Raw genomic sequence first — 18,750 nt, forward strand, 5'->3', positions numbered from 1 at the left:
ACATTGCCTCTCTTTCAACACCTCAATCCCATCCTCTCCACGCAAACATCAGTCCTTCCCACCCTTCCTCCGCGATCGATAGGGAAATGGCGGCTCGAATTCTCTCCTTCCTCCCCATCCCCACCGCCTCATCCCGCTCCTCCGCGCCCGTCAAGTCCATGTCCTCCCTGTCGCCGCCGCCCAACCATCACGCTGTCCGCCTCCGGAGCTTTCTTTTCGCCATCCCCATCTCCGTCGCCCCGTCCCTGCTCTTCCCGAGGCCAAGCCTCCGCTCCGCAGCCTCCGTCGTCTCCATTCTCCCCACCGCGTAAGCCTCTACTCTCAGATCCCCACACCCAATTTCCTTTACTTGGATTCGTTTTTGATTGTTTGTTCTCTCGTTCATCGTTGGATCAGAAAGCCGGAGAGGGCGTCGGCAGAGAAGTTGCCCAGGTAAGCTGCTTTAGGGGGTTCTTGGGTTTCTGTTTCTTGTGTGGATTTTGCTTGTCTTGAGGCGATGGGGGTGGTTTTGATCTTGATAAGGCTTGTTTTTGGGTAGTAATGGAGGTGGTAATGAATGGGACAGATGGTCGCTGAGGGCCATAAAGGCCTTCGGCATGGCGGAGTTGGAGGCGCGGAAGCTCAAGTACCCCAAGACGGGGACGGAGGCCCTCCTCATGGGCATCTTGGTCGAGGGTCAGTTGGATCTCTTTAGATGTAACAAGTTATTTGCTTTGATTTAGTAATTGTTTAGTAATTTTCTCTATACTACATTTGATGAACTATATACGTATTACATACCTGAGAAGATGACACAAGTCTGAGAACGAGCTAGTGAGTAAAGCCCATCAAAGTTGAACCATAACCAGTTTTAACTGGTTACCGTGCCTTGGGATTCTGGTTCTACCATGCTTTGATTACAATATTCCTTGAAGCTTCTCTTAAGTTTGGAGGGATTTGCTCAAAATTCTGAGGACAAGCTAGTGAGAAAAGCCTATCAAAGTAGAACATGTTGCATAACCAGTTTACTGGTTGCTGTGACTGGGAATGCTGGTTCTACCATGCTTTGATTACGATATTCTTTCAAGCTTCTCTTAAATTGGGAGGGATTTGCTGAAAAGAATCTCATCGGTGACCAACGCAACCAGAAAATAAAATGAAGAATTCTATATTATAAACATAAATGTATCAATTTTCAAACAAAGACAAGAAAAGAACTGAATCCATAAATTCCTCTTGCTCAAAGTTGCTCACCTATTTCCCGAAAGACCGTATGCTTATCAAAATTGCTTCGTCTGGCTCTCCTCTTTGGCTTAATTTCCATCACAGTGATATATATCAGTAGCCTTTGAGGTATTTTGAGCATAATTTTTTGGTGTGATACCTTATGGATTCATGCATTATGAAAAATCTTGTATAAATTGCAGTTTGAGCAGATTTATTTGCAGAGGAATATATTGCACCAAATAGACAGCGTATGCCTCATCTTGGTGTAGATATTGCATATGTTTCTTCTTCTAATATACTTGTAGTATTATTTTTATAAATATCAAATGGAACATCCAAAATAAAACAATAATGTTTAAGTAATTGCACTGTCTGTTTTATTGTTACTTTTACCTTTAACTTTAGGCTACTTGATGTTTTTGGACTTCTTTTTTCCCAACTGGAACTGCAAAATGAAAATGGAGAAGCTCACTTTTTATGTCTTTATAACTGCAAAAAGTGTCATGCAATAAATCCTAGTGATGCTCTGATCTAAAGATAACCAACACTTCAAGTGGTGATAAAGATACAAGTTGTCTATCTGGTGGGATATATATTCACAATGTTGGATATAAGGAAAATAAGTGAAAGCAAAACTTTTGTCACTTTGTCAATTAACTACAATTTTGGGTCTAAATCAGTCATCTTTCTTTGGAAATGCTTTATCATTAAATTAGCATGCACATTGTCTTGCTGGACAAGCTTCATTTGTTCAGTTGTGATCTCCTGTATAGAATTCTACTTATTCAGTAAAGTGTGCTCTTAAATTATGGGGAAAAGTGTATAAAGTGGTTCTAAAGCATATTATCCTTGAAAATCAGATTATTGGTCAGCTTGAAAACAACATTTGTGAACGATCAGGAGTTGTTTCAAGGATGAAATGCGGGAAAACAATTTAAGGTGGTCAAACGAGACCTATGGCTACACCAGTCAGGTGAAGTAAGCTGTTTCGATTATTGGTGCAGACAGAGATATTGAAAATTTAAATACATTGTATGAGAAATCAAAAGGAGGAATTTTGTGTCATCGTTTGACGAAGATTGCTACTCTCATCAGAGCTGATTGACAGAAAAAATCCATATAGCTGACTTTTAATATTGGTATTCATTGGTTTTAACTGTATTTGTACTAGCAGTTGCCAAAGCTTTCTTAGGCATGCCAAGGATTATAGCATGGAGACAGCTTTTAGTGTAGGGACTAGCTATACTTGTATCAGTTGTTATAACATATCGTACCTTAATCCCGTATGTTGGTTTTGAGGCTGGTGCAGTACATATGGTGGCATGGTTGGAAGCTCATCCATTCTCCTAAAGTCAGAAGTATGCTCAAGTGCTGCAGAAACCTATCTTACTTTTCCCTTAGAGTTGCCAAATTAAAAAATAAGGTACCGTATAACTAAGTTTCGAGGTTAGTTTCCCGGTAAGATCCTATTTTCCAACTGATAGGATATTTTAAAGAAGAGAATAAATGAAAATTTGGTTTAATAATTATGGTTTCTCTGCTTTTCCTGATAGACTCTTGCTTTAACAGTTTGAGGTCATCTCTTAAAAGCTTTCTTTTTTTTAATCCAAAAATACTTTAATATGCTCACTTCATGATCGAATGACTTGCAAATTAAGCTTCAGAGGAACGGCACATCCTCTATTCTGATCTGCATTTGCATGACTGAACTGTCTCCGCTTCGCATCTGATGATATGGTTTCTCTCAGGAACAAGTGAAACAGCAAAGTTTCTACGTGCAAATGGGATTACTGTTTTTAAGTTGCGCGAGGAAACTGTCAAGTTATTAGGTAAATCAGATATGTACTTTTTTAGCCCTGAGCATCCTCCGTTGACGGAACCGGCACAAAGGGCACTAGATTGGGCTGTTGATGAGAAACTAAAATCAGGTTAGTTTCCTATATCACTTAATACTGTTCGCATGATGTTAAAGTGAGCTTTTCTTGGTGTGTCTGTCTGAACCTGCTTCAGAACTTAAAACAGGAGAACTAATTTGTTTCATTTGGCATCAAATATGTGGTTCATTGTTGGATCTTAATATGCACTTTTCTGTAACATGGACATCATTTTTGAGGCATGACTTGTCTTCTTGGTTTATGATTTTCATACAAATTCTCAGTAGAACAAAATCTTTTTTTTAATGAAGCAATTTTTAGTTTCTTATGGATGATTTCTGTAAAATCCAAGTTATGACTAGGATTTGATGTATGCACTATTAGTTAGTCTAAATCAGAACATCAATATGCATCGAAATCAAGAAGAAAATGTCAATTATAATCAACCCCATTTGTAGTTCAAAACACCAACAATTTTTTTTATAAACTCTTCAATACTCTTTGGGTTGTTATGTGGTAAGTGGATTTTCTGTTAGATGATAAATGGTTTGATATGACAAATGAGACATGAGGAACTTTTGGGGCTGAGGAACTCTTTTTTTGCTATGCTATGAGGTTGTTGTTGACTTTGAACAAGCTAAATGGACAACCACTTGACAATTTCGTCAACCAAAATACTTAATACATGAGAGTCCTTTGAAACAAAAAGAGAGAGATGAACTTTTGGGATTGAGGAACTCTTTTTTTGCTATGCTATGAGGTTGTTGACTTTGAAGAAGCTAAATGGACAACCACTTGACAATTTCGTCAACCAAAACATTTAATACATGACAGTACTTTGAAAAAAGAAAGAAGAGAGATATGAACTTACAATTCAGATATAAGCATTGCCTGATGAAGAAAGGATGCTATGTTCTCATAACTAGTCTTGGCCTGACACAAGGTTCGGTGAAAAGAAATGTTAGGTCTGAAAAGCTTCTGAGAGTTATTAAATCAGCTTAACTGATGATATGTGGAGCATAGTTTGCAGTTCAGTTTGATGATTTAGCAGCCTAGCTTTGGGATGGGCAGATTCTTTGTTAAAAATATGTGAAATTTAATTAGCAGTTGACTTTTGGTCTCATAGTATTTACTGAGAAATACTTAATTTTTGTAGAAATAATGTATTACATGTTGCAATCCCAGGTAATAATTTAGTGAATGAGTACATGTTGTCGTCTTTCTTTGTTATAATGGTAGCAGGTGAGGATGGAGAAATAACCACAGCACATTTGCTTCTGGGTATATGGTCTGAGAAAGAATCAGCTGGTCATAAGATATTGGCTTCCTTAGGTTTTGATGATGAGAAAGCAAGTGAGCTGGCCAAGTCTGTAAGTGTTTATCTAGCCTGTCTTTTGAGACGATGTAATCGGATATTTGGATTTAACAATATTTGGTTTACCTTCAGGCTGATAAGGATATCGTCATGAAATACCGATAGAGGCTGCCTGACGTCGAAAACTGATTCAGAGTTTCCAACCAGGATTTCTGTTAAGCTGATTGCTTCCTAGAAACTCAGTTTGAAGCAAACTGCTTGCGAGGTTAAGACATGGCCTATTAGGGGACTTTTGGTATCTCCCGGATGTGTTGCATCATTTTATGCTTGTTATCAGAGCATTTTTAGTAGGTCAATGCCTCTTGTAATCGAATACAGTTGATGCTTGAATTGGGTTCTTGCTTCATTGCAGACCATCTGATTCTAGTTTTGCACCGGCCATCACTGTTGTTCTTGATATTGGCTTCACCATCGATTAAGGTATGAATTGTCACGTACTCTTCTTCAATTTGAAATTGTAATCTTCGTTTGCTTTCGAATTGGTTCCGTTACTGACTTGTATGCATAACGGGCAACTTCCTATCGTGTGTGTGTATATATATATATATATATATATATACTCCGAGGCATTTGTTGACTACAGCTCTTATGAGCCAATACATTTGGAAGAGGAGCAACTAGTAGACTGTCTCACCCGTAAAACGCTTAAGGGCTGATGTGGTATGTGGAAAAGAGAGGTTGAGAGCTGATGTCCCACATCCTTTCCAGGGTGAAGTCAGTCAATCTGAAGAGCATAATCCCCTGAATCCAACTCAGGAAGATGGACCAATGCAGGAGGTGACATGGACCCGATAGTTGCCAGCATATATACGCGCATCCTTTCGCTCCACGATCTCAATGCCTATTTAATATAGTGTTTCACTGCCAAAATGAGTAGGGGAAGCTTATTCCATAGGTAAACAGCTCGTTGACTCAACTTTTGACCAGCACTCCTTAGAAGGTAAGCCGTGGCAACTCGTCCGTGGGGTTGTTCCACGCCGTTCTCTTGCACCCAAAACAAGCAAGCGAGAAAAGCATGGGTTGGCGATCGCTCGAGTTGTCCTGTATATATATATATATTGTCCACCTAAAGTGTAACGTCCCTCTCTCTCTCTCTCTCTCTCTCTCTCTCTGTGCGGAAGCCTGCAAGGGAAGAGAAGAAGCATCTTTAAGTACTAGTAATGGGGAGGGAGGTAGCTGGTCATCTCATCATTGACACTGCACTCACACAGTAGCGCAGGTTGATGGAACACCACATCTTCCATGGTGGGATCCGAGTAATTGTCACAAAGGTCCGCGTCACAGCTGACCATCCCCCGACCGGCATCGAGTGGAAGCGAGCGTGTTCGTCCCCACAAGAGACGGGGGGGCCATCCCTCCACCCACCTCCTCCTCCTCCTCCACTGTCGTGCTCTTCCGGAGTCCTTCGAGAGCTTGATGTAGGGTTGATGGAGCCCGCCGCCCACTTCGCCCTATGTTCACTGAGCCACCTGGATTCCCAAAACCTAAGATTTTTGTTGTTCCTTCATCAACTCTCACATCCACTTCAATCAACCCATCAGTCTGCAAAATTTCTTCCATAAACACCTCGGCTGTTCTCTGGTCCCTCTCGAGTAAATTTGCAGTGGCTGCACCATTATACATTTGGGGGGGGTCTAATCTCCGGTAGACTCCTTTTATGGATGGAGATCAAGTAAATGGCCAACATACCTAATTCTACTTGCCTTTGGATACTGCCTTGTCAGAGCTTCTTCTGCTTGTACTTCGCCATCGTAGTACTTCCGTTTGAAGTTTGATCATTTTGAAGCTTATATTCCGCTACGGTGATCTTGTTCCACGCTTACTGAACTCATTCTTGAAGAAGTACTTTGGTATTTTGACTTCGATAGACTATGATTCTGATAGGAGATAAAATTTTCCCAATTATATAAGGAAATATTATCTATCATGTGAGGAAAATCCTTATTCTATTGAGAAAAATCCTCTCTATTGAGGAAAATTCATCCTCCTAATCCCTAGCTAATGCATTAAAGCTAAAACTTCTTCAATAAAGCTTAGCTTCTTATCTTCTATTCTTTTCATTATGGTATCAGAGCTGCTTGCCTAGAGCAAGCTCTCTTCTTCCTTCTCGTTGCCGACTTATCACTATTGCTTCTCCATCTCTGATGGCAAAAGAAAAAGTTTTCTACCATTGCTTTTCCATCGTCAGCCCATCGGTGCGACAAATCTTTCCTCTTCGACGAACGGCAATTGTCTTCTCCACTGTCACTCTGCGCCAACGTCCATTCCCTTCACCTGCAATGTCTCTAGTGTTGTGCTCACCAGCATTGCCCCACCTTTCTTCCTCATTGTAGCTACCTCCTACCTCTTTTGTTGCAGCTTCCTCCTCTACTGCAGCTTCTTCCTATGTTGCAGCTTCCTCTTTTATTGTAGTAGCAACACTGCAACATTACTATAGATTTCTCCTCTGCCATCATCGCAGCCGTCGCAGTCGCAACCGACGTCGTCGCAATCGCAACCGCCGTCGTCACAATCGCAACCGTCGCTATCGCAATCGTAGCTGCTGCTATCGTCGTCAAAACTGTAGCAACAACAATAGCAATATACTCATAAAGCCTCTCGCTTGTAAATCATATTTTGCATCGATCCAATATAGGTATCCTTGTTATGAGCACCATCTTACGGGGGCACTATCTTCGTGCTTTTGTGCGTGTGTATATTCCACAGACAGGCTGTTCAAATTATCCTTTATACACTGCTGAAGCTTTTGCAAACTAAATCAAGGATTAGAGCAGGAACAGAAAGTTGGGTCTGGTCAGCAGGCGGGCTTTTGATAAGAAAGTGGAAGAACACAGTTTGGTCAGTATCGGACGAGTCAACGGCTGTTCGATGGGTGCCACAAAAGTCAAGAGAATAAGATGCGAGTGGGTCAATTGGTCGATATGCGATCGCGCGTGGTTCCCGTTGTGGAGCAACACTTTCTTCGAGTTCCAAGCATCCTTCCTTGCATGATGGCTGCTCGTTTTGTGGGTCACATCTGTCTCCAATGGTGGACCCCATCTCCCACACTCTTATTTTGACTTTTCAGATCTATCAACATTATATATATATATATATATATAGTAGGGCAGAAATATTCATATAGCAATTAAATTGAACGAGACAAAAACTAGTTTTTCATGTAGCATTCCGACAAGGAGGTTTAGCAGAAACACCTCACATGATAGTGACTGGATTTTAATGTGAATTTATTATTTGGGACCTGGCATATATATATGTATGTATATATATATATATATATATATGTATATATATGTATATATATATAGAGTAGTGAGTGTGATCTTATTTGTGGGCGGTGGACCACTCACCATTTCCCACTTTAAAAAGCGTGCCACTTTCATCGGTCAAACCCCCCAGAAAGGTGGGGGCATTTGTGCCCACACAAACGTACGGTCGATATCCACATTGCAACAAACAAATCCCTAAGACACGAATCTTAATGTAATCAGATAAACACATATGGTGTATGTGCATAGGTCGATCATGTTCGATTTAGGATAAAGTCAAAGCTGAAAACGGATCGAATTCGAGCGGGTCAAGCGACATCGATTCGAGTCGATCGAGATCCAGATCCTGTGTCGGATCCAGGCGTTCCCTACTCATCACCTGCCCAAAGTGGCGACTACAACCTGCACTTTCTCCCATGGAGTTGCTTGAAAGCTGCTGCGTCAAAGGGAGGAGAAGTATTGCCGCGAAAGGAAGGTTGATGGTCCCTTACCGGCACTAATTATTGCTACCAGCAAAGCCCGGGGTGAGGTTCGAGAAGAGAAGCGATAGATGACGAGGGAAGAAGAAACCAACAAAGAAGACTCTTTTATCTCTCCGTCGTGCTTCTGCAGCAGCCCCACCAATATGGCCACCGAAACTGCGAGCTTTTGTGTTCTTCTCAAGGGAGACTTGGCTAAACAGCAGCCCCAGTGCTGCTCGTACATCTTATGACCTAAGTATTATTGATTCAAGTCAAGTAGTGGTGGAGATGGAGGGGAGTGGGAATCTACAGCAAGTCAAAAAGGAAAAGATAAGGCTTCAATCTATTTATAATCTACGCTGCTGCCTCCTTTTCTCTGTGCTTGTTGGCTTTCAACATGCCATGAGAGCTGAGCTAACACAACAACGCAACAGCTTTTCCTCGCTGCTCTTATTTTATGACCCTTATCCCTGCAACCCCATCTCTGATTATTTCTCTCTCTCTCTCTCTCTCTCTCTCTCTCGGCTTTGTACAAAGAGTTCTCCCCCCACACACAGCCTCCTCTTCCTTTTGGTTCCATTAAGCATGAGCACCATGGCGCTGGAGTCATGGCTGAGCCGAGTGAAATCGGCCATCTCCACCGGGCTGGACACCGTGCGAACGACGGTGAACGCCGACGCCGCCAGCTCCATTCTCAACCGTAAGAAGGCCAGTAGCGTTGGCATCCTCGCCTTCGAGATAGCCGGCCTCATGTCGAAGCTGCTCCACCTTTGGCGGTCGCTATCCGATGCGCAGATCGCGCGACTTCGCAACGAGACCATCGCTCTACCAGGCATCAGGAAGATCGTGTCCGATGACGAGTCTTTCCTCCTCGGCCTCGCCTGCGCGGAGCTGGTCGAGTCGCTCCGCCTCGTGGCGGATTCGGTCTCCATGTTAAGCCAGCGATGCAGCGACCCGGCCCTACGAGGATTCTGCCGAAGCTTCAGGGAGTTCTCCGACTTCGGCCACGACGCCAACCGATGGGCCGTGGGATGGAAGGAGATGGACTCGAAGGCCAAGAAGATGGATCGGTACGTGGCGTCGACGGCGGCGCTATACAAGGAGATGGACGAGATGTCGGAGGCGGAGCACAGCCTAAGAAAGATCGTTCACTGCGGTGGCGGATACAACCGGATCATGTCGACGAGCAGGCTCGCCATGGTGGCTGAGATCCAGCAGAAGATCTTCTGGCAGAAGCAGCAGGTCAAGTACTTGAAACAGACATCTCTGTGGAGCTGCACCTTCGACGCCGTCGTGTCGCTGCTGGCACGGTCGGTGTTCACGGTGGTCGCCAGAATAAAGCACGTCTTCCGCGTCGGCAGTGAATCATATCCCTTGCCTCGAAGCCTGTCGGGGTCCGCTACAGTGTTCCCGTCCTCCGACACTATTTCGCTACCTTGGAAGTTCTCGTCGGGGCCACTGGTGCTTCCGTCGAAGCAAGAGCAAGGTGGCTTCTTCGAGACCAGCTCGACGATGCTGGCACCGCCACCGTCGACGCTGGGCGCGACGGCGCTGGCGCTGCACTACGCGAACTTGATCATCGTGCTCGAGAAGATGATCCGTTCGCCGAGGGCGGTGGGGGCGGAAGCGAGGGACGATCTGTACGGGATGCTGACGGCGAGCGTGCGGGGGCAGCTACGGGCGAGGCTGAAAGGGGTGGGGTGGGGGTCGGCGCGGGACTCGGGGCTAGCGGCGGAGTGGAGGGCGGCGTTGGCGCGGATCGCGGAGTGGCTTGGACCGGTGGCGCACGACACCATAAGGTGGCAGGGGGAGCGGAGCTTCGAGCGGCGGAGCGCGGCGGCGCCCAGGGCCAACGTACTCCTGCTGCAGACGCTCTACTTCGCCAACAGGGTCAAGGTGGAGACCGCCGTGACGGAGCTGCTCGTGGGGCTCAATTACCTGTGGAGGTTCGAGAGGGAGATGAGCGCCCTGGCGCTTGCTGCAGACCATGGAGGACTCCAACACTAAGCGAGGGAATCCCACTGGTACTGCTTCCATATGTTCATCCCTATTTGGTTCGAGTTCAAGGCCGGGGTCGAACTGGTTTGTACAGGGCCACATCGTGCCTTCTCCTTCCGTCTCTTGTTCTCTGCCATGTCCAAACTAACATGCAGATCGAGCTTTCATTTCCTTTCTCTGTAGTTTCTGGTAACTTGGGAAACCTGATGGTGAATGAAATAGCCAAGTTTGGGTTCCTCTTTGTTCTCTCATGTGCCATGTCCTCGCGGATAGCTCACACATCTGACAAGTCGGGGGGGTTTGGTGGAGGCAATTATGGCGAATCCGCCACAATGCTCGATGGTGTTCAACAGGCCTTTTCCCCTCCCCTGCAATGGGTAATTGCGGACGACGCCTGCAGCTGGCCTTTCTCGTGTTCTCCTCTTTAAGGGTGACTTCTTCTCTGCATCCTTAGCTCACCATCCTTTCTTGTGGTCTCCTGCATGTATGTTTGGCTGTTCGTTAATATACATGATAGTATTTATCCTCATATGCTATTATTGCTGCAATTTTTTCGCCCTTATAAGCATAATAGAAATCCTCATTAGTAATGTAAAAAAAATAAGAATCATACTATTTTTTTGTCGCCTTAAAGGAAATCAAGAATGGCTTATTGATTCTGGAAAGCACTGCACCTGTGCGGTCGTTGAAGGCATATGTGAACACATCTCAAATCACCGGTTAAGTTGGGAATGACTAACATGCACAACATCCATGAATTTGCAGTACCCAAATTCCATGGCACTAATTGTTTAAACTAATTCTTAAATGATTTATCCACTCAAATCTATGTTTATCATGGGATAATTAACCAAATCACTAACCTAAAATGGTTAAGCTCAAATTATTGACAGTAACCCCATCAAGTCATAAACCAATTCAAATCTTTAAATACTCCCAATGTGAAAATTCGATTCGGGGTGTTACAGATGACTAGTTGTATATGTATGAATCTCATCCGACTTGAATCCAAATACAATTATCAAAATAGGAAAGGAGTTCCGATCCTCTGTCAGAATAGATGTGTTATACAACAGAAGATCCATAACCTAGTAGATCATTAAGTAGAAATACACTTTTGACAATCGTGCATGACGCTGTTTGCTCTCAGAGTGAGGAATGGAAAAACGAAAAGGATGCCCTTGCATGAGGGATTTTAGCAGTTCAAAGCAGCCGCAGTCTCAAGGCTTCCTTTCGATTCCATGCTGTTGATAACTTTCGAATAGTGATCCGTATTAGGCAAAAACTCACTTGCCGATACGTAAAAGGTTGAAGCAGACTGATCACCACTGCCTGGAATTTTGACCACAAGCGAGTGTCGTTGAGTACCTGCAATCAACAAATGATACTCAAGCCATGATGATTGAGAAGTTACTGTTAAATGTATCTTTCAAACAATTACCAAGAGATTGACACAACCAAATGTATCAGGTTGCTGTAGATCCTTTGACAAACAAGATCCTGTGTAAGAATGGAACAGTGTCATGTTGGCAAGCACACAATGACTCTCAAACATGATGATATCATCTTGACAAACTTCTTTCTATTGCCCTAATGTTTCAGCACAAGAAATTCCTTGCACCTTCTCCAAAAGCATCATGTTGTTCCTTTGAAAATTAGAAGATAAAGCTGATAAACTGTTTATTTTCGTAGCAAATAGACACCAACATCTCCAAACTGCTTTGCCGTAAAACATGGATCCAAGCCCAAGCCACAAGCATCCGAAACAATTCTGTAGCCACCGAAACCAAATTTTCTCTTTTTCACCACATAATGGTGAAATCTGCGTTGTGTTTTCACTGGTATGAATCTTATGCACCGATCCAAACCATTAGGCCTTTTTCACCAATAATCTCCACATGCGCAAACCCCATGCTCAAAATGGTGAAATATCTTAGTATGCTTGATGATAATCTCGCGCTCAGCAATGCTCGAAATGAGCTTCGCAGCACGGTGACAATCCCCGCACATCCGAAGGTTCATCGTTATCCGGATTGGGGTTTTTGGGGTAGTATTTACGAGCACAAACGCAATTGCTAGCTTTTCACTATGCACCAAAAGATGACCCTCCTTGTCTTCCTCCTCAACGTCATGAAGAGCAGTCTCGGTCTCGGTAACATATCCCAACTCCTTCAGCCTCCTCATTAGAACATCCAATTTCTCATAGATTTCTTTAGATTGTGGGTGCGACCTATCACCTATATGAAAGGTATGTACCTTGTTCCAAAGCTCAACATTACTACACCCAGGCAGTTTCTTGATTCCTTTGTTGGTCATCAAATTCCTCACCGACACAACATCTTCCCACCTTCCAGCTCTAGCATAGATATTGGACAAAAGCACATAATAGCCAGATTGCTCCGGAACTAATTTGAATAAATGATCTGCAGCAGCCAACCCGATTTCCATGTTTGAATGCACCCTGCAAGCACCTAATAATGCCCCCCACACTCTCTCGTTCGGCTTTATGGGCATCTTCAGAATGAAATCATAAGCCTCATCAACATGTCCAGAACGGCCTAGGAGGTCCACCATGCAAGCATAGTGCTCGATCCTTGGAACAAAATGATAGCATTCTGTCATACACTTGAAGTAGTATTTTCCCTCGTTCAGCAGTCCCGAATGACTGCAAGCAGAAAGAATTGAGATAAAGGCAATAGGATCAGGTTTCAGGCCTGATTTCCGCATCTGCTCAAAGAGAGCGATGGCTTTCTTGCCATGCCCGTGCATCCCATAGGCTGATACGATGGAAGTCCAAGAGACTACGTCCTTCGCGTTCATACCATCAAACACCTCCCTTGCAGCCTCCAAACTTCCACAGTTGGCGTACGCATCCACCAGAGCATTCTCCAGCACCAGACTGGGGAGCATTCTTTTCCTCTCGATAACTTCATGTATTTTCTTTCCGAGAGAGAGAGCCGACAAGTCACCACAAGCAGGCAGAACACTGGCAAGTGTAACCGCGTCGGGTTCTACTCCAGCCATCTCCATCCTTGAGAAGAGCTCTACTGCCTCTGCTGACATCGAATTATTTGCATATATTGCAATCATCGCATTCCAAGAAACCAAATCTTTCTTACCCATTTCGTCGAACATTTTTCTTATAAGATGTATATCGGTCTGATTGGTGTTTGACATAGCAGGCAAGATACTCGCCATAGTACCGGCATCAGGTTTCGGCTTCCGCAGTGCAACCATCTTCTCGCAGAGCTCGATAGCACGGTCGTACTGGCCGTTCTGTGCATACCCAGCAATCATCGCGTTCCAAGACACAACATCCTTAGTCGGCATTTCATCGAACACGCGTAAGGCGTCTGACAATCCCCCGCACCTCCAGTACAAGGCGATAAGCGTGTTGCCCACGAAGATATTGGTGTCGAGGCCAAGCTTGGTAACGGCTCCGTGGAGTTGAAGCCCGCCGGCGAGGTGGTCGGAGCCAGCGCAGGCCTTGAGGACGCAAGGGAATGTGTAATTGTCGGGCCTCACGTGATGGCGCAGGGACATGTCGGCGAAGAGGCGGAAGGCGTGGCCGTGGAGCCCGTGGTTGACGTAGCTCCGGATCATGACGTTGAAGAAGACGGCGTTCTTATGGGGCGCACCGTCGAACACGCGGCGGGCCCCGTGGGGGTCTCTGCACGAGGCGAGGGCGCGCATGAGCTTGATCTGGACGGCGGGGTCCGAGAGGAGACGCGGGCGGTGGAGGAGGCGGGAGTGGAGGGACCGCAGGGTGCGCGGGGAGCGGCAGTCATCCAGAGCTTGGATTAAGGCGGCATTGCCACCTTCATAGTCGCCGCCTCCGTCGGCGTCGATAGGCGCGGTGAGTTCGTGGGGGTAGTGGGAGATGGCGCGGGGGAGAAAGAGGATTCTTCGATGTTTGGTCTCTCTGGATACGTAGAGGCCAGTGGGAGCAGCCCTCGTCAACATGATACGATTAAGCCTTCCCGGTCATCCCTATATAATTAATACACACAGGTTTAGATAGAGAGGGGGCACGTAGAGTTCCTAAGACATCCTTTTCATTCAAAAAAATAATATTTATAATCAAAAATTTTAAAATAAGAAATATTTAATTTTTTATTATTTCATAATTCATATGGAGTTTTTGATGATGACGATCTTAACCCTATTCATGATATAGCAAGTTGTATTCACGACTTCGACCCAAAAATACTTGGGTATACTATATTCATTTAATATAGTTCTTGTCATTTCTTATAGGTTTCTATTTTTTCTTTTAACTAATTCATTTTGTTGAGGATTTCTTTGAGTGGAGAAGTTGTGATTATATCCATTAACTTCACAAAGATTTTGAAAATCATAGTTTTGAAATTCGTCACCGTGATTACTCTGAATTAATGAAATCATGAAGCCTTTTTCGTTTTGAGTGAGTTTACAAAATTTTGAGAAACACTTAAAACAACCACTTTTGTGAACTAAGAAATATGTCCAAGTGTACCTAGTATAGTCATCCACAATTACATAAGCATATTTACTTCCTCCTAGACTTGTTGTGTCAATTGGTTCAAATAAGACCAAATGGATCAATTGTAATGGTCTAGTGGTGCTAATTTGATTTTTTAGTTTTAAACTAGTTTTTATTTGTTTACCTAGTTGACATGCATTGTATACTTTGTCCTTAATAAACTTCATATTTAGAATTTCTCGTATTAATTCTCTAGATGAGATCTTAGATATTAGTTTCTATTGTCTAATCTTCTATGCTATGCGATATTTGTGCCGACGAGGTCTGCTCTCCCCTTCTTCGTTCAAGCTGTGGCATCTCCCTTCATATCTTGTAACATCTCGAACTTGGATAGCCCTTAATCTCTGTATTAGATTTTTACAAGGGAAAGAAAACACCAGCAAAACAGAAGCAATTGCAAGGGAAATCTCTTACTTGAAGCATCTCATCTTGCTTATCATCATCTTCCCTTCCTTTCCCTATAGAAGGGAATCTCATGCATCCAATGTATGTCGGACAATACCAATGTCAGTAGTCCCACTCTCTTATCACTCGGCCAATCTTTAGTCATCTTATCTCGTACATAATTTTATGTCAGTTGGTATGCATAGGAATCAAATCCTGCAAAAATACTATGATTTAGTTGCACTGCAGGCAGGAATTTAGTTGGGCTTTTCCCATGTTAGTTGATCGGAAAGAAGGGAACACATGCAGAGGAACCACGTGATCTTTCATGCCCCCCTCTCCTGTGGGTTGTGTAGGACACCCGTGTCCATGCAAGGAGAAGGAGAGGGAGAGAGTGTATGCATTCTGCTCTGCTCTCTCCATCTTCCCGTTCTCTCTCTGCGTCTTGGTTCGTTTCATTATTGTTCCTGTGTCTATTTCATAGATAACCAAAGCCATGGAGAGAGAGAGAGAGAGAGATTTGGGATGGATATGGGAAAAGAGAGGGTCAGGTTGTGACGTTCACAAGCCCAACAATGGCACTGAAAGATTAGCCAGACACGGCACACACCCATGTCTTGACCTGCCGGCTCTCTCCCCCACCGCAATGCCATTGTGCCAAACTTCCTCGCTCTATATATAGCACCCGTTAACTCCCCTTTTTCGACTCGAACAACCGCCGTTACTCCACTGCAGTCTGCCGCTGGTCTTCCATCTCAAAATCCCAGCCGTGAGTACAGAGAGATGGCCATCGGGAAGGGCAACAAGCTTCCGCAGGCGGCGGCCATCAAGCAGATGCTGAAGAGGTGCTCGAGCCTGGGGAGGAAGCAGGGCCTGGACGAGCAGCTGCCGGGGGACGTGCCCAAGGGCCACTTCGCGGTGTACGTGGGGGAGAAGCGGAGCCGCTTCATCGTGCCCATCTCCTACCTGAAGCGGCCCGAGTTCCAGAGCCTCCTCCGCCAGGCCGAGGAGGAGTTCGGCTTCGACCACGACATGGGGCTCACCATCCCCTGCGAGGAGGTCGTCTTCCGTTCCCTCACCTCCGTGCTCCGGTGAACGCCTCGCAGGCCGAAGCACCACCACCGACTGCCGGTGTTCCTTGTTTCTTTTTGTTCCCAAACCCCACATGTACTGCTGTGGGTTGGACTTGTAGATCTTAGAGCGGCCTGCGTCACGCGCCCCCCGGTGAAAAGTGACTCGACTAGAACAAGGGAAAACAGGGCTCCTTCCCCTGTTCGTATGCATCTCTCCTTTCTCAGATGCACTGTTCTCGCATTTTACTGCGTGAAGAATTCATAAACTCAAATCACCTGGTGAACAAGAGATCATAGAAGCTTTTGCCAGAAGATGGGCTACATAGGATAAACAAATGCATTCGATCCTGCAATCATGCTGATGACAAAGAAGAGGTGTTAATATGGTGCAAGCTTGAGAGCTTTCGAACTTTGGCATCAAAACTGTCGAGCAGTAGTAACACATGTAACTTCTCAGTAAGTTTGCACAAGAAATCTCTTTCTGCTGGACAAAAGTCTTTTACAGGCACAAAGAAGTCAACCAGACAATCCAAATCGTCAATCTCATACCCTCCATCTATGGCACCACTTTGGCATGATTAGTAGACCAAGAGGCCAAAGAGATGATTCATCGTTGAGATACGGTGACTCTTAATCCACCTGTCTTCCATGAAATCAAATCAAACACGAGATAAGGAAAGCAACTCCCGTTAGGACACTCGGACTGAGCTCCAATCGCACAAACTTGCTTCCGGAAGGAAGGCTTCTCGCTGCGTCGGCAGTTGAAAGGTAAAACCAGCAGTCCCAAGTCATCAAACTCTTGTTGAGCTTTGACCATGGCAAGTGCAGGAAGTCATCGAGTGGGACTCCTCCACGGTAGCTAAATCCTCCCAGTCTTGAATGTCTAGTTCATGTTCCTTGTGCACTATCTGTTAGCTGTCCTAAAGTGCATGTGATCGACTGAGTTCTCATTCCTGTTCTTCCCTATCTGGCGAGAGAAACAGTACCTGATGAGCGCACCCATGTGTTCTTTGCTTGTTTCTGCCACAGACATATTCTCTACCCCACATTTTGGTCAGCAGCAGTGACTGCTTTGGGTTGGAAGGATCAAGCAGGGCAAACATCCTTATGAGTATCAAATCTGCAATCCACAATTTCATCCAATAGCAGCTGCTCCACTGTATTCAATCAAAACCAGGAAGGGTTACATGAACAAGCATCTGTCATCAACTTTTAAACCTTGTTGGATGTTTCACCATCCCAGATTTTCTTACATGCTAAATTGAGACGGTTGACTCCGAATCCAGACATTTGAACTTATATTTATATAATACTATTTTTTTGTTCTTCCTTTCCTTGTCTCATCTACTTTGCAGTGTTAAATTTGGATTAGTACCTCAGTTCTTTATAAGTAATATGTCCACATCAATCAGTCTTTGCTGCTCTATGGTTGATGCTTTAGGCTAAAACAAACTAGTTATTAACTCGAGGCTATTACGGATCATCTCATCCTCGCCTTTGTCATCAGTAATCCAAGACAAACAAGTGCTGATTCATAGTTTATGCTCATGACATCTAATCTATAGGACAAGCATCATCTTATGATCTAGGTGAGGAATTTTTTGCCTGAACAAGGAGAAGACAGTAAGGACCAGTCAAGTTTGCATTGCCTTCTCTAAAGATAAAGAGAAGGCTATTACGGATCGTCTTATCCTCGCCTTTGTCATCAGTAATCCAAGATAAACAAGTGCTGATTCATAGTTTATGCTCATGACATCTAATCTATAGGACAAGTATCTAGGTGAGGAAGTTTTTGCCTGAACTAGGAGAAGACAGTAAGGACCAGTCAAGTTTGCATTGCCATCTCTAAAGATAAAGAGGTGATAAGAAGAAGAAGAAGATGCTGTTGCAGAAAATGAATGGTCCATTACACATGGAAGGTTTCAGGGAAGTCAGAACCTTGAACATGAGCCAAATCCAATATTTTTGGTGAGACACTGCATCGACCTTGTCTAGCCGAATCAGTCGAGGATTTCAACCTAGGAAGTTTATATATATAGAGAGAGAGAGAAATCAGGAAGTCTTTGTTCATTCTTCTGTAAGATATATCAATAGAAATCTTCATGTTGCTATTCCGAGCACTCTGGCACTTCAAAAAAGTTTGAGAGAGAGAGAGAGAGAGAGAGAGATTGCATGAGCCTCTCTCTATCTCATTTGACAGAATTATTAGGTCAGTAATGTATATTCAAGATAACTACATGGCAGAATTATTAGGTCAAGAATTATTTATCCTTGTAAATGCAATATTATTAGTAACAAGAATCATTCCAGTGATTCAAGAAAGAAAGCAAAGGCAAGTCACATGTTTGCTACCTTATCCTGGCATTATTGGCATTGATTTATTGCTCCATAGTCTATGCGAAAGATATGACTAACTTAAATATTTATTATAGTGTATATGGATCATTACAAAATAGAATAATTATATGATTTTTTAATTAATAATAAATAATAAATATTTGTTTCAATCATTTCATGATGAGGATATCGTTATGACATTATTATTATGATTCCCATGATTTAAGAGAATCATTGATAATATATTAACA

General features: G+C 43.9%; 4 protein-coding genes across 9 annotated transcripts; 3 read left to right on the plus strand and 1 right to left on the minus strand.

The window, feature by feature from the left end:
- On the plus strand, nt 1-4,930 carry LOC103970100 (ATP-dependent Clp protease ATP-binding subunit CLPT1, chloroplastic). Of its 6 annotated transcripts, none has more exons than XM_065131497.1 (6): nt 1-307; nt 397-432; nt 539-675; nt 2,955-3,134; nt 4,320-4,446; nt 4,528-4,930. In XM_065131497.1, the coding sequence occupies exons 1-6, from the start codon at nt 87-89 to the stop codon at nt 4,547-4,549; spliced, it is 723 nt and encodes a 240-aa protein (XP_064987569.1). In that variant the 5' UTR covers nt 1-86; the 3' UTR covers nt 4,550-4,930. The 6 variants fall into 6 exon arrangements, with proteins under 6 accessions (XP_064987569.1, XP_009382014.2, XP_064987570.1 ...); XM_009383739.3 differs by having other exon boundaries at nt 2-307; nt 4,320-4,450; XM_065131498.1 differs by having other exon boundaries at nt 2-307; nt 4,323-4,446.
- Nucleotides 4,931-8,269: 3,339 nt separating this feature from the next.
- On the plus strand, nt 8,270-10,712 carry LOC135627809 (protein PSK SIMULATOR 3-like). Its single transcript, XM_065134139.1, has one exon. The coding sequence runs from the start codon at nt 8,474-8,476 to the stop codon at nt 10,190-10,192; it is 1,719 nt and encodes a 572-aa protein (XP_064990211.1). The 5' UTR covers nt 8,270-8,473; the 3' UTR covers nt 10,193-10,712.
- Nucleotides 10,713-11,092: 380 nt separating this feature from the next.
- On the minus strand, nt 11,093-14,174 carry LOC135627808 (putative pentatricopeptide repeat-containing protein At3g49142). Its single transcript, XM_065134138.1, has 2 exons — nt 11,625-14,174; nt 11,093-11,551 (listed from the first exon to the last, which is right to left on the minus strand). The coding sequence occupies exon 1, from the start codon at nt 14,144-14,146 to the stop codon at nt 12,065-12,067; it is 2,082 nt and encodes a 693-aa protein (XP_064990210.1). The 5' UTR covers nt 14,147-14,174; the 3' UTR covers nt 11,093-11,551; nt 11,625-12,064.
- Nucleotides 14,175-15,779: 1,605 nt separating this feature from the next.
- LOC103970104 (protein SMALL AUXIN UP-REGULATED RNA 51-like) lies at nt 15,780-16,717 on the plus strand. The gene has a single exon (XM_009383748.3). The coding sequence runs from the start codon at nt 15,873-15,875 to the stop codon at nt 16,182-16,184; it is 312 nt and encodes a 103-aa protein (XP_009382023.1). The 5' UTR covers nt 15,780-15,872; the 3' UTR covers nt 16,185-16,717.
- The last annotated feature ends 2,033 nt before the right edge of the window (nt 16,718-18,750 follow it).

The sequence above is a fragment of the Musa acuminata genome, chromosome BXJ2-11, assembly GCF_036884655.1.
Source record: "Musa acuminata AAA Group cultivar baxijiao chromosome BXJ2-11, Cavendish_Baxijiao_AAA, whole genome shotgun sequence".
NCBI classification, from domain to species: Eukaryota; Viridiplantae; Streptophyta; class Magnoliopsida; order Zingiberales; family Musaceae; genus Musa; species Musa acuminata.